This window comes from Pediculus humanus, genomic scaffold (genome assembly GCF_000006295.1).
Source record: "Pediculus humanus corporis 1103172107463 genomic scaffold, whole genome shotgun sequence".
NCBI classification, from domain to species: domain Eukaryota; kingdom Metazoa; phylum Arthropoda; class Insecta; order Psocodea; family Pediculidae; genus Pediculus; species Pediculus humanus.
In genome coordinates, this window is record NW_002987083.1 from 270,044 (window position 1) to 285,542 (window position 15,499).

At 26.4% G+C, this 15,499-nt stretch overlaps 3 protein-coding genes across 3 annotated transcripts; 1 reads left to right on the top strand and 2 right to left on the bottom strand.

Moving 5' to 3' along the window:
* Nucleotides 1-110: 110 nt before the first annotated feature.
* On the bottom strand, nt 111-4,020 carry Phum_PHUM118260 (glutamic acid-rich protein precursor, putative; the record flags this gene model as incomplete). The annotated part of the gene is made up of 6 exons (XM_002424153.1): nt 111-2,375; nt 2,708-2,923; nt 3,063-3,215; nt 3,303-3,456; nt 3,765-3,889; nt 3,991-4,020. 6 exons carry the CDS (start codon nt 4,018-4,020, stop codon nt 111-113), a joined length of 2,943 nt encoding a protein of 980 aa, XP_002424198.1.
* A 7,686-nt stretch (nt 4,021-11,706) lies between these two features.
* Phum_PHUM118270 (uncharacterized protein) lies at nt 11,707-12,858 on the top strand (the record flags this gene model as incomplete). Its single annotated transcript, XM_002424154.1, has 4 exons — nt 11,707-11,719; nt 12,293-12,421; nt 12,488-12,545; nt 12,636-12,858. 4 exons carry the CDS (start codon nt 11,707-11,709, stop codon nt 12,856-12,858), a joined length of 423 nt encoding a protein of 140 aa, XP_002424199.1.
* Nucleotides 12,859-13,818: 960 nt separating this feature from the next.
* Nucleotides 13,819-15,405, bottom strand: Phum_PHUM118280 (uncharacterized protein; the record flags this gene model as incomplete). Its single annotated transcript, XM_002424155.1, has 1 exon — nt 13,819-15,405. The coding sequence occupies one exon, from the start codon at nt 15,403-15,405 to the stop codon at nt 13,819-13,821; it is 1,587 nt and encodes a 528-aa protein (XP_002424200.1).
* Between the last annotated feature and the right edge of the window lie 94 nt (nt 15,406-15,499).

The following is a 15,499-nucleotide window of genomic DNA, read 5'->3' on the forward strand; positions in this document are numbered from 1 at the left end:
TAAAATAATAATAATAATAATAACGATAACGATAACACGTAATGATAACATTTAAAGGTACGTCGGTTGTTGGTTGTTGGTTGATTGGACAGCAGGTACAGGTTGATTATTTAGTTGGCACTTTGTTGAGCTCTCCTTTCCCATTCTGCTTTCCTCTGTTGAATCCTTTTAAAACCTGTACTACAACAATCATTTTCATCATCATTATCTTTTTTCATTTCTTCTCCCTTTCCTCTATTCGTACCGATGATGACTTCCATTTTATTCATAATCCTGTTCATTTTATTCTCGTTTAATTCGTCTGCTAAACTTTTATCTAATCCCATTTTTTTAACGTTGTTTTCCGATAAACTCCTTCCGTATTTTTGTATTACGTTTTTCCGGCTTTGAATTTCCGGTTTGAGAGATGTTATGTTAACTTTGACTTCGCATCCAATTTTATTATTTCCTTTCGAAATTTCTTCATCGCGTTTTACATCTTCCCCCGACTTTTTTCGTTCGTCCGAAAACCCCTTTTTACCATCTCCTTCTTTCGATTGTTCGAGGATTTCATTTTCTTTGTCGCTGTCCCTGGATTTTTGACCATCGTCCACCGCCTTTTCGTATTCTCGCACCTTTAATGATCTCCTAGCGAATACTTTCATCAATTCCGGTTGTTCTCCCGATCTATCGGTTATACTTTTTTTTCTTAAAACCGCCGGCGTTTCCTCGGCTTGTGGCTGGTGCGGGCTCTCTATTTTTTTTTGATAATGATGTTCTTTTAATTCAAAATCCGCGGAAACCGGTACGTGATGACCGGATGTTGCGGATTCTTTTTTAAACGATTTCGTTTCCGTATTTCCGTCTTTGTCTGCGGATTCTGTAAACGACATCAATTCGGATTTTCTTCTTTCGATTAATTTAATCCGAGATTTCGAATCGATGACGTCACTTTTAACATTTGAATCCTCGGTTGGAGGTTTAGATTCAATATTAATGGAACTGCTTTTAACGAATCCCGATTTTCCAAGTCTTATCAAATCTTTCGGTTTTTCCGAAACGGCAGGTTTGACTCTTTTCGTAACTTCCGGTGGTCGTACCGGTTCAATTTTTAACACTTCTTCCGTCGTTTCTTTTTTCTGCGTCGAAACGTCGTTTTTCTCGTCCGTTTTTTCTTCGATAATTTTTTCATCTGATTTTATAGGATTTATATTCAAAATGTTTTCTTTTTCTTTGTTCGTTTCTTCTGTTGTATTTTTCCCACATAAATTATCCGTATTCTCTTTCACAACATCTAAAACATCAATGTCGGCAGCCTCTTCTTGTTTCACTAGTTCAACTATTTGAACTAAATTTTCATAACCCAACTCGTGTACGTTATTTGTTATTTCGGGGGATTCAGTCGTCGGTTTAATGTCGTCATCGAAATTTACGGGAATAGTCAAAGATTCGCAATTCGAGATATCGACGACGGATTCCAGTGGATTTGATTTTTCATCAATTTCCTCTTCCTTTTGTTCTCTACTCGTGCCACTTATGATTATATCATTTTCCGAATGTTGTCTTTTTGCCTTCAAATAATTTACTCCTTCTTCTTCATCTCCCTCTTCTTCTTCTTCTTTATTTTCTTCGAAAATTTTCCGCTTACCGTAATCGTCTTTTGCGTGCAAATTCACAGAATCCGTTAATTCTTTTATAAATGAAGGATTAACGACGTTGATAAATTTATTATTATCCGGATACGAAATTTCATCAAAATCTGATGAAATTTTATTGTCGTCCATTAAAGAATTATAATTATTTTCTGACCCGGGAGTAGAAACTAATAATGGATTATTGTCACTAATCAGATTAGGCCAAAATTGATTTTTCGGGGATGCGGATGAATGAGGAGGAACTCTTTTATCGACAAAATCCTGATCACAACTTTTACTCGGTGATGGACTCGATGGTATTTCCATCGGTTCAATTCTTTGGCGATGATTTGGACTTTTCCCTCTTTTGGATAATTTTTTAACAATCGCGTTTGATTTCTCTGTCGTTTCCCCGTCTTCGACGTTACATTCATTATTATTATTATTATTATTATTATTATTATTATTTTTCTTCTTTTTTTCACTTCTCCTCGATAAAAATCTTCCGAAAAAAGATTCAGTTTTTTGATTTAAACCTTCATCTTCTTTGGCTTTTGATTCTCCACCTCCACCTCCTCCTCCTCCTTCTTCTTCATCGAGTGAAACCTCCTGATGTTTATCGTTTTTAACTGTTACGGAATGAATTGGCAGATCGTTGAAAACATCAGATGAATAAATTTGTGTGGAAGACACGTTAAACCCGCTGCCGCCGCTAACCTCTTCGTTCACTTCGATTGTAGTCGGCAAAGGCGATTTTGAAATCTATAAAAATATGAGAAGAAAATGATAATAAGTGAAATGGAAAATTTTTTTCAGAATCGGTAATAATTTTCCTCAAACAAGAAAAAAGAAAAAGGTTAAAGAAATTTTAGCATTAAATAAACATTTAACGATTCAATGTTTAAATAACGGTAGGTGGGTAAAATTATAAGAAGGTAGTAGTCAGTCAACGACCATCATCATCATCATCATCATCATTATGGTGAAAAGTGGATCCGTAACGAAATCATCGAATTGAATCCCCCCGGTGTTGTTACCACGTGAGTGATCGCAACCTAAGAAAAACGAATTTATAATTTATTTTTATTACTTACCACTGCTCTTCGTCTACTTCTGGGAGCCCCATGATTCCTCTTAGGCTTCACAGCCATTTTATGTTTAGCAGCATTGTGGCTCAATTTATAAGCAGTCACTCCTAAATCCAAATCTGACATTTTTTTACTTTTAACAGGACTGAATTCTGTTTCGGAACTTCCTATACTTAAAAGTGAAGACTCGCTACAAGAACTCTGAGATTTCATCGTGAATTCCTAAGGAGAAAAAATAACAAGGACGGTTTGTAAATGTATACGTTTTCTCAAGACCAAGGTCGAGCGTCACATAAACGACCTAAATCTAAAGATCATGCAACGCTTTCATAAAAAAAAAAAAAAACTTTCTCGTACTCACCGTGGAAGGAGTTGTTAGCACGGTTATAGAAAGTGAGGAATTTCCCAAATCCGATGAACTAAGGCCACTGTCGGCTCTGTCGGGTGTAAATATGCTATCATGACTAAGACTCAATCCAGGATTAAGCCGATTATTTTTTATAAAATTTTGTGACTGCAATCAACAACAACAACAACAAACATTTTTTTAATTGCAATTCTAAAGGGAACATAAAATTAATTTTTTTTCTTTTTGCCTTACAGAATTTTCCTCTTGTAATTTACTAGTCGAACAACTTCTCTGTTCCAAATTCGTCGACGGAATTTCTGAATTATTTGGGGAGGCCGTCTGATAAGAGTCAGCAGCAGACACACTCGACCGTCTGGGTTTACGACGAAATATTTTCCGAAGATTTCTCAAAGGATGAAATTTTTTTTTTTTCGTTTCTGTCAAAGGTAAGGAAAAAAAAAAAAATTATTTATTTATTTTTAGGTCATTAAATAAATTTTTACGCAATAGAAAATTGCAAAAAAAAAAAAAACTATTTTTTTTTTTTTTTTAATTAACATTTTAATAAACATAATTTTATTCGTAAAAAAAAAAAAAAACGAGAGAGAAAGGGGGTGGAAAGGGAAGAGGGAGAGGGGAAATTTTAAAAGGACGAAAATTGAAAATGTCAGGTAGTTTTTTTTATATAATATTTTAAATATTAATTATTCAAACGCGTGGGTATTTTTGAATTTAAAAAAAAGTAAAAGAGCAAAAGTTGTTAATTGCATAACATCCTTTGAGAGACCCTGATATACTACTACCACTATACTAATAAGACTGACCAAACGAAAATGAAACTTTTTAATAATAATAATAATAATAATAATAATAATAACTCGTGGAAAAGAAAGAAAGAAACATTATTATAATTTATTTTTTAAATAAATGTTTAAATTACTCGCGGAGAGATGTTCCAAGACCATTCCATGTGATAACGGTTAAAACAAAAAAAAAAATTTTTTTTTTTTTAACAAAACATTATAAAGAAAGAAAGAATAACATTTATTATTATTATTATTATTATTTCATTACAGTGTAATCGGTGACATTGAAACCACACACACATTTAAAACGTGACATTAGACGGTTAAAGTTAACTCTCAAAAGTAATTTTCTCAGCAATTCGGTCGACAAATTCATTATTATTATTATTATTATTATTATTAGTATTATTAGTCAAACGAAAGAATTATTAATAATATTTTTATAAAAAATATTAATAAAAACTTCCATTGCTTGTAATTTTCATAGCACGGAACGAAAAACAATTTTTATTTTAATCAGAGTGAAAAAAAAAAAATTATTGAATTAATAAATAATAAAATAAATACTTAATAATAATAATAACAACAAGAGCGAATTAATTAAAAAAAAAAATTTTAAATAAATTAACGTATTTCCCCCTCCCTCCCCTCTCAAATCCCTTCATGGCTTCCCTTCTAACTTCATCGTTCCCAATTTTCAGTTAAATTTCCCTTCATCCCCCCACCACCACTACTAGCCGTACGACAAGTACTTTAAAATTTATTAAATAGGTAGCTTATTGTAAATAAAAACTTTCATTTTTGTCATATTTTTTATAATTACTGAATTATTATTATTATTATGTATGTATGTATTTCCTATATTAATATTAAAAGTTAAATCCATTCGACGTTGTTTGATGTTAACTTCCTGTTTACCCCACTAACACACACACACACACAACTCATTTTATCAGCGAATGATAAAAATAAAAATTTTTTGAAAACAGGAAACGGAAATAAATGAATTGATGTACAATTTTCGATCGGGAAAACATTTTTTTTTCAAACTATGACGTAATAATTATATTTCGACGATGGAATTTTAAATATTCATAATAATAATAAAAAAAATTAATAAAATTGAACGTGTAAATAGATTTTTCTTTTTTTTGCTAAATGACAATAATAATAATAATAATAATAATAAGTGGTGTGTGGTGACATTTCAAGAGTATATGTGTAACCGACTTTCGTAACGACTAAAATTTAGGTTCGTGTTTTAGTTATTTTATTTTAGTTATTTAGTATTTAAATTTTATTTTTACCTGTTTTAATTTCGATCGTTTGTGTGAAATCATTTTCATCCAAAGGCAAAGATTCTCTTCCTGAGGTGCAACTTATAAAGCTGAAGGCTCCACTTTGAAACGAGTGCGGTGTCTGCGTCATAACAACTTTATTACCATTCATTTTCTTTTTTTCCTACAAAAACAAAACAAAAATAAAAGAATTAAATTATATAATAATAATAATAATAGTTATTATTATTCCTACGATTATTATGCATTACAATAAAACATGATGAAGAAGAATGTTTGGATATATCACCCCGATTTCAATTTACGACAGACAGTCGATTTAAAAATAATAATAATATTTTTTTTTAATAGTTCAATTAGAATTGTGACGGCAAGGAAACTAAATTTACTTATCGAAAATAAAATAAAAATTACGGAAACTTATGAAAAAAAATGTCTACGCCTGCCAAACAAAAAAAAAAAAAAAAAAAAAAAAAAAATTCATTGCCGTAACGTGAAACAAACGTTGTTTTTATTATTATTTTTTTCATATAATTATATTTAGATTTTTATTTCAGAGACTTTGTACATTTCCTATACGAAAAGTAAGAAGAAAAAAAAAAAAAATGGCGAAAAGTGATTGCTTTGACATGGGATTTGACGCTCTCAATCTGACAAAATTTCAATTTTTAATTTATTTTTTTTCAAGGGTAACAACTACTACTACTACCTATAAGATCTTTGAATGAAAAACAGGTCTATTTTTTTTTTTTGTACAGGGAGTGTCTATTATATCGCCCAGAATTTTTTTTTTTTACAATTTTAACCCTCAGAATTTTTATAATTAATCCGAGAGAATCCCTACAGATTTAAAATGTATTATTAACAAAAAAAAAAAAATACAAACAACCGGAAATTAAGATTGCTTTAAATACGCACAGCAATTCTATTAAGCAATTGAAAAATTTTTAAAAAGGAAAAAATTATGCAATTATGCCTTGATTGTGCCAAATTCAGAAATGCTTTAAGCAATAAATACTAATAGACAAATTATATTTGCGTTATACCTGACCAACAACCTTCTTTATCAAACAAAAAATGTTTTTTTTGTTAAATTAATTAATTGACTTTGACGTGTATGTCATACATAAAAACTCAATAGTTATTTTCAAATTTTCACTGAATTACAGGGAAAATTTTTTGTTTTTTCCAAACTATTTCAATTTTATCGAACACAAAAATAAACTGAATAGTTTGAAATCGCGTATTTAAAAAAAAAAAAAGAAGAAAATTATTCACGTAAATGATTTTATAACATTTTATGTTCTTTTATTAAATAATAAAATATCAATTTAGTGTTTATACAACAACAATAATAATAATAATAAGAAAAAGTAGCGGGAGATTAGGTTGGTTTCGTAATTACCGATAATAATAATAATACGATTGGTAAAATAATGATTGATTTGCAAATATTTACAGATAGAAACTACAAGAATCAATATTAGAAATAACCACAGGTATCAACTTCAATAATGATATTTAAAAAATAGAAACCGAGATAGAAACTACAGAAGCTCAGAATTAAGAAATTTGAACGCTTCATTTAATTCAAGACAATTTAAAAAAAAAAAACACGTGAGTTCATATGTGTCGTCTGCGTAAGATTTACTAGTCTGTAAGTATTGTTCATTTCCGGATCTCTAACATTGGAAAAATATAAATTAAAAAAAAAAAAATACCTGAGGTGGAAACTTTATCGAAAAGATAAGTAAAAATTAGAGTAATCACGTCTTGACAAAGTAGTACTCACAATGGAGGATTACTCAATATTATTAAAAGCCTAATAAAAACAAACCAGGTTGTATGAAGGCATCATCAACCAATGAACCGATCATTATGATAAGACAACGTGAAAAAAAAAAAAAAAAATTGTTTAAAATGACGGGTCTATGTTCCTAGTACAGCAACGGTGAAAGAACCAGAAAATGTTTTTTTTTTTTAAATTCATGAATTTAGAAATCGAAGTTGACGAAATGTGAAGCATGAAAACGGAAACGATTTCTATCGTATAATAGGAGTGATTTTAAAAAACCAATAAAATGATGGGAAAAAAAAAATAAATTAACAATATACAGGAAATTGTATTATTTGCTCACATTCAGAGGGACATTGTAAAAACCACTCATGGAATTTAACACATATTCCTAATAGGGTCAGGGACTCAATTGGAATATCAATATTGTATTAAAACGAATCGTATCAACAGGTACATACATCATAAAACATAAAAGGAAATATTTAAGCTCGACCTGGATCGATTTTTCCAAATTAATCATTGATGCCAACCTTTGAATGATCGACAAACCGAAGACGAACAACTTTTATAACAAATGAATCCATTACAAATATACATCTTAAGAGAAAACATCAATGAAGAGATGAATTCATCAAAAAGGTAATAATAATAATAATATTTTTTTTTTTTTTTTTACTCTAAAACGACATAAAATAATTAACACAATCAAAATTTATATAAAATAATATAAATAATCTTTTCTTCTTTTTTTTAACGATTTAAAATTTTATATTATGACTTTGCACTTTTTAAAATTATCCGTCGAAAAATTTCAACAAAAAAATAATAATAATAATAATAATTTAATCATGGTGAATAATGTAAATTTAATCATCCTCGTTACAATAATTATTGCTCGATTTGAAATTGATTATGATATGATGACTTTATATTAACTCAAAACAACAATACCCAATTGCGTAATGCAATTTAAAATACCCAGATATTGTTTATTATTATTATTATTATTATTTATAAATATATTTACGCGTGTTATTAATATACACTCTACATTAATTTATCGATTTTTTTTGTTTTAATGAAAGTCTTCAAATAGTACACCTCCATTCAAATATGTTTGTATAACATTTTTTAATTGAAATATTATTATTATTATTAAAAAATTACAAATATAGAAAGGTACGTTATAAATTAAAAAATAATAATGATATAAATAATAAAATATTCTTGGGGAAAAATTATTTCTATTTTGAATTTATAATTGTAGCATTGTAAATAGAATTATAAAAAAGAAACTGAAAGAATTGCGCAAGAAAATAAATAAGGTATTATTGAATAGGTAGATAAAATGCATTGTAAAATAATTAAAGAACAAAAAAAAAAAGAAAAAATTCAGGTGAACAACAAGAAAAAAGTAAAAAACGTGTCTTTTCACTTAAATTTAACCATAATAATGAAAAAAATCACGTTTTTACACCATCATCGAATTGCATATACGCACACACACACACACATATATATATAACAATATGAGTATAATTATTGGTACCATTGTTAACTTTAGATTTGTATTTTTTACAAACTTTTTTTATTATAATTATTATTATTCGAAACGCCCATCCTAAATTAGTATATTTTTTTTTTTTTGGTAAATGATTATTTGCGTTGAAAAAAATCATATATAATAAATAATCCCTGAATAATATTATTATTAACTCCTATTTAATGTGACAAAATATTTTATCCTTGAAATTCTTTGAATCGTCGTCTCGTTCTCTCTCTCTCTCTCTCTCTCTCTCTCTCTCTCTCTCTCTCTCCAGAAATATCTTTCCCAGTGTTAATGACACTTAGTAGTAGTTTCTGAACTTTTTTTTTTTTTTTAAATATCCCAAGAAAGTAAAAAACAAACTCGTGAATGAATATAAAAATTTAAAAAAAAAAAACTTTTCCTAGTCGAATAATAAAACGAAATAAAATTTTTCCTCATCGATCTAATCGAAATTTTCCTTTTTTTTCCCACTTCCGGTTTTTTTTATTTTGTTATAATACAAATGTGTATTAAACTTCTTGTAATTAATAGTGACTAGTTAAAACATTATGTATAAACATTAATAATTGATAATAATAATAATAAAATTTATCTGTAGTACAAACAAAATACAATAAATATTATTTAAAAACTAAAGAGATAAACCACACAAAATTTTAATAACAAAATATTTTTTACAAATATTTATTAGTAATTTTTATTAAATCAAAATAAATAATTTATCATTATTTGAATAAAGTTAACAATAAGACGAAGTAAGTAAGTAAGTAAATTTATTAAAAATTGTTTTGTTTAAATAAAAACTGATCAAAAATAATAATAATAATTCCCCATAATGGCGTTTGTTTGTAATGTAATTATTTAAATAGGGGGGATGACCATGGTTACTCACAATATTATGAGATAAATAAAAAAAAATTATATTTATGTTTAATAAAAAAACGAAAACTTAATATAAAAACAAAAAATAATATAAAAAAGTCTGAGTTTATATTTTAATTTAAGGAAATTTAAAAACTATGCAAATTTAATAAAAAAAAAAAATCCTTTAAGATGTAATGAAGAGTCGAAAAACAAGCCATATTTGCATAAATCTTATATAATTTAATATTTTATTAAAAAAAAAAAAAGATTTTCTCTCATTTAAACATTCAACACTCACATATAATAATAATAATAATAACAACAAATCCCCAGAATTGTAATTATATACATAGAATACAATATTTAATTTTTTTTTTTTTTGTCAGAGAGCTTCAATTTCAACGTTTTTAATTTATTAAAAACTAACATAAATAAATTAAAATTAATATAACAATATTGAGGGGGGGAAAAAGAAAATTAATTTTTAAAATCAAAAACTATCAAAAAAAAAACTTGTAGGTAATAATTTTTTTTTTTTTTTTTTTTTAAAGGTTCAAAGAAAAGTCTTACTTTAAAGTTAATAAAAAAAGAGATTTTACCTATTAAGGTAAAAACGTCTTTTCATACAAATTCTATAAATTGTTAATATCGTTCCAACTTTATTGAAAATAATAATAATAATAATAAAATCAAAGAGAATATTATTTATATAATAAATCCCTATTTAAAAATTTATTATCATGGTGGACAAAAACTTACTTATATCCTTTTATGTGTTTTTATTATAAACAAATTTTATTAGGAATTATTATTATTATTATTATTATTATTACTGTGAAAACAAAGTCGATGATTGGTTTTTCTTAAGAAGAAAAAGCTTTTGAATGTTTTTTATCTATACATATATATGCAATTTCTGATGAATTTAAAATTAAATACAATAATAATAATAATAAAAAAAAGATCGATTTGCTAATAAAGCAAAAAAAAAAAAAAAACATTAAAAATAAAATGGTTGTTACAAAGAAGAATTCAGGAAGTAAAACAACCGTTAATTTCGATACTTGAAAAACTAGAAATTTTTTTTTTTTTTTTTTATACAAAATTAAGTAAAATGTTATGTGATATTGTGACACTTAAATTTAATAACAAATAAGTAAAATTACAAAACGTGAAATTGTTTTTCATTTTAATATAAAATAATAAAAAAAAAATTTGGTCATTCTATTTACCTTGTAATACAATTAAAAAAAATTGAAAAGCAATATGGCGTCGGAAACTGCAACAGGTACAAAGTAATCGCAAAACGTATCATATCAAGTAAGCCTCAATTTTTAAATAATAATTTATCGAAATAAGTCAAATAAATAATTCACAAAATATAAAATTATTTAATTTATGTTATATTGAAATTCATCACAACTAAATACACCTTTTTTTTTATGTACACATAATTGTTAAAAATCGAAATTTTTATAAAATACGCTCACGTTTTAACCTCAACATTAAACCATAACCGCTCGACCGCCACGGCTTTACTACTTTCTTTCCTTTAATTCTCTTTGTTTTTTTTTTTACATGTTGCCAAGTTTACTCCTCTTTTATAACATGGATTTCAATGTGACGTAATGTACGTTCGTTCGTTGGTCTAGTCCATAAAAAATTATCAAGCTAAGCAGTCAGGATTTTTTTTTTTTTTTTAAATAATCACAAGATAACCTTTTGGTCGTCATTTTAATTACGTATCAAATTACATTTTAAAAAAACAAAATAATAATAATAATAATATTACTTAAAGAAGTTGAAAAGAATTTTTCCGTCGCTACTGATTAATACCATAACGTACTTTTATATATATATGTGTGTTTAACTAAGGCATGGTTAATAATGGACGCGCGCGCGTAAAAAAAATTAAATTCAGTGAATATAACGACCGTAAAATATATAATAATTAACAATATTTTTAAAAATATTGAGTATGGTTTAAATTTAATCTTTAACAAATCATTTATTAATTGATAAAAATGTTAAAATTGTTATTATATTTTGCGGATGTGGCTTTGAATTATATTTAACGTTTGAAAAAGTATGTGATAAAAATATTGATATAGTACTTAAGATAAAAAAAAAAATTTTTTTCCCCTTTTAAGGTGTAAAATTTTCCTTTATTAATTATTATCGATGAAAAATAATTATTTAAAATTTTTATTATTAAAAGTTTTCGGTTTTTTGTTTGTTTCCCATTCGAGAAACGTTTTGATTTATTGTCTATTGTTTTTACCAATGAAATACAATTGTCGTATGCCGCCATTTTTTTTTTTTCTATCCTTTTTTCGCCAAAATGCCCGCCAAAAGTTTTAGAAACTTTTTTGTCGTATTTATGTTAAATACGCATTAACATAAATTTTTTTGTTACAAAATGTCTGATTCATCCTATTGATTCACATTGATTTGAAAAATTGTTCGGTACGAAAATTATCTAGATTATAACATTATTTTTGTTTTATTTTCTAGTTTCTTTTTTTTCTATTCGTTAATCTTATCTTTTATTTGAATTACAAGCATTTTAGTTTAATAATTTGTATGATTAGCCAAGTGAAAAAATAAATTTTTTTTTTCCACCATGAGTGTTAATATTTTATTTTTTATTTTATTTTTTTTCGTTTCGTTTTATTCGTATGTATTGTTCTAATAACATTTTTATTATTATTAACTTTTGTTATAAAATATTTAATTTTTAAATCATGAGTAATAAATATTTTCCACACGGGGGGAAATTTATATATATATATGAAGAACAATATTTAAGACTTTAGACATTGACAAATGATGTGTAATATTTTGAAAAATTTAATTTAATTAATGATTTAATTGATTTTATTTTTTCAGTGTTCAATGTTATAAATTGACGATTTCAAAATATTTAGAAAATGGTTTCATTTTACCAGAAAATGAAAGGACAACAGTAAATATTGATGGACTTTGTAATGAAAATCCTGAGAATTTAGTTTCAATTAAAATAGATATACCTGGAATTATTTATCAAAGAAAACCAAGTATGTATGAATTATTTACAACAAAAAAAAATTCATTATTTTAATTACTTTTTTTTTAATTTCTAGAATTTTCCGTTTATTTGGCAAACGATGCACAAAATATATTGAAAATATCATTTACAAAGTAAGTATGTATATTTTAATTTTTGCATTTAAATGTATATATATATTTTATTATAATTATTATTATTATTTTCAGGACGGTTAAAATAAGTTTATATAAAAGACCTCACAGATTTGATAAGGATTTATCGACGATAAAATGGTTTTCTCGTATTTATGACGAAACGTCGGCTGCTACATTAACATCACAATTTCCAAATTCATGGTTACCACATAATATAACTAAAATAAGTGCAAGTGTTGAATTTTTAAAACAATCACCACATAATTATTACGGTATTAAAAATTATGAAATAAGTATCAATGATTTGTAAGTATATTTATATTTATATTATTTTAAATTTAATTAAAAAACATCATCATCATCATTATTGATATACATTTTTTTTCTGTTTCAGCATGGTTTTAGATGAATATGCAAATTTTAGATGTCAACAATGGACAAAAACAATTATTTAAAAAAAAAATTTAATTATTGTATATTTTTTTTTAATTAAAATTCTAATGAAAAATTTTATTTACTAACATATTAACGTGTAAAAAAAATTATTATTATTGTTATTAGTAGTACCTGTCGTCGATCCTGAAAAATTCATTGGAAAAAAACAAAAGGTAAATATTTTTTCCATTATTTATTTTTTTTTCAACTTGAATTCGTATTAAATTTAAATTGTGATGTATGATCAGGTGATAGATAGGATTACATTTATTCCACCTCAGATCGAAAAATTTCCCCTCCCCACTCCCCCCCCCCAAAAAATAAAAAAACCCAGAAATTTATTTATAAACTATCATCATGTCATGAAAGAGTCAAAACAATTAAAAAAAAAAAAATGATCATTTATTTATCTAAAAATATAAAACAATACAATAAAATCTAATTAAAAAAATTTTTTTTATTTAAAATTAATATTAAATAAAAACTGCGTCCTCTTTGGAGTTAAGCTATACATTTATAAATTTGGTTTATTATACTCATCCGAACGTAATAATAATAATAATAATAATAATAATAATAATTTATTTATTTAAAATATCAAATTGACCTAAAAAAAACGACAACTAAATGACTATATTATTATTATTATTACCACGATTAATTAATCCTTTTATTTTTTTTTAACAAAAACGACTCACGTTACCTACGTTACTTGTGAGAATAATTTCTAACTAAATTTATTAAGTAATAATTTATTTTATTACCGAAAGATTTTATTATTAAACTCGGAAAATTAATTGATATTATTATTATTATTATTATTAAATTTCAGATTTTAATAAATTTTTTTTTTTTCTCTTTTTTCTCTTGCAGCATCGACTTTTTCTACGGCTTTACATATTTCCATCCAAAGTTTTTTATCTTCGATTTGTATAACGCATTCTTCGTCGATTCGATTTTTCGATTTTTGACTTTTAAATGTTTTTTCCAACGTCACGTTGTTACCTCCAACTACCTCGGATTTGAATGCAAGACGACTTTCGTTACTTCTCTTCGTCATACCTTCTTCTGATTTTCTTCTTCTAAGGTACGATTCCATTTGTAATATTTCTTTTGTTTTATTTTCTCGTCGTTCCATTTCCGTATGACTTTCGCATGATTTACCGCAACTTTCTTTTTTTCTCGACGGCGTTTCCCCGGACTTTTCTTTTAAAAAACGTCGCGGTAATGATTTTGTAAAAAGTTTTTTTTTTTGGGGAGACATCAATTCTTTCGTACGATTTTTTTGCATGAGAGCTTCTAGTAAATGTTGAAAAATATCCGGATCGATTTTTTTACACGAATTTTCTGATTTTTTTATTAATGTTTTAGAATTTGTTTCTCCTCCTCCGATTTTGTTAAAATTCTTTGTTTCTTTCGAATTATCTAAATAAATATTTTTCCTATCCAGAAAATAATTCTTATGGGAAAATGTTGAGTTTTTTGTAAAGGATCCCTGCGAGGAGGAAAAGTTTTGAGTTTTGCTTTTATAATAAGAATCGCAACTGGAAGGTGAACTCATCGATGAATTCTGAACGTTTGATATTTTTGAATGTTTCCATTTTTTTTTTTTTTTATTTTCCCAATGAACGGATGTGGAAATTGATTTTTTAACGTCAAATTCTGGACTTTCGCTTTCCGTTGATTCCGAATCGGAAATCCCGTGATTTTTTTCAGTTAATTTAGAATTTATTGAGGAATTACTGGGATAAGGAGAATTAGGTTCCGTGACCGAGAGCCTGTTCCATTTTGACCTTTGTACCTTTAAGAATCCGTCGGTTAAATGACGTTCGTGATTACTTTCGTATAAGCATTCGTCCGAAACTGATTTAACGACTTTTGAATTTTTATTTATGGATGTTAAATAATAATCCGAATTTCCTTCATCGGTTTTTCGTTTTCTCACCGTCGAGTAGTAACCGATATCGAAGGGATTTTTTTTTCCCGTTTGAATCGAATTTTTTTCCCTCCACGGAAATGGTAAACTTTTTCTTCTTTTCATTTTTTGCATTTTTAAACTTTCGTGAATGCTTTTCTCATTTGTTTCCTTTTTATTATTTTTCTTTTTCACTTTCGTTTTATTTTTTTCCGATTTATACAAATTATCTTTCGATTTATAAATTTGTGATTCGATAGGCTTAAAAACATTTAGGCCGGTTATATCCTGATTAAATTCATTTTGAATTGTTTTCTGATTGCGGCTGGGAAAAAAATCTTCGTCTTCCGATTTGCTCCAAAACGTTTTTGGATGAGTCAAACGGGGATGATTTAGGGTTTTGACATTTTGACCCGTTTCGGAAAAAAATTTATAGTCTGGATTATAAATTTTGTTTACTTCCGATATATTTTCCTTTTTTCTCATGAGTGATTTAAGTTCTATCATAACTTTATCAAAATATTCTGGTTTTCCATTAAATTTTTTATAATTTAAATTAAAAGTTTTCAACGGAACGGAAATATTTTTTAAAGTTTGCTTT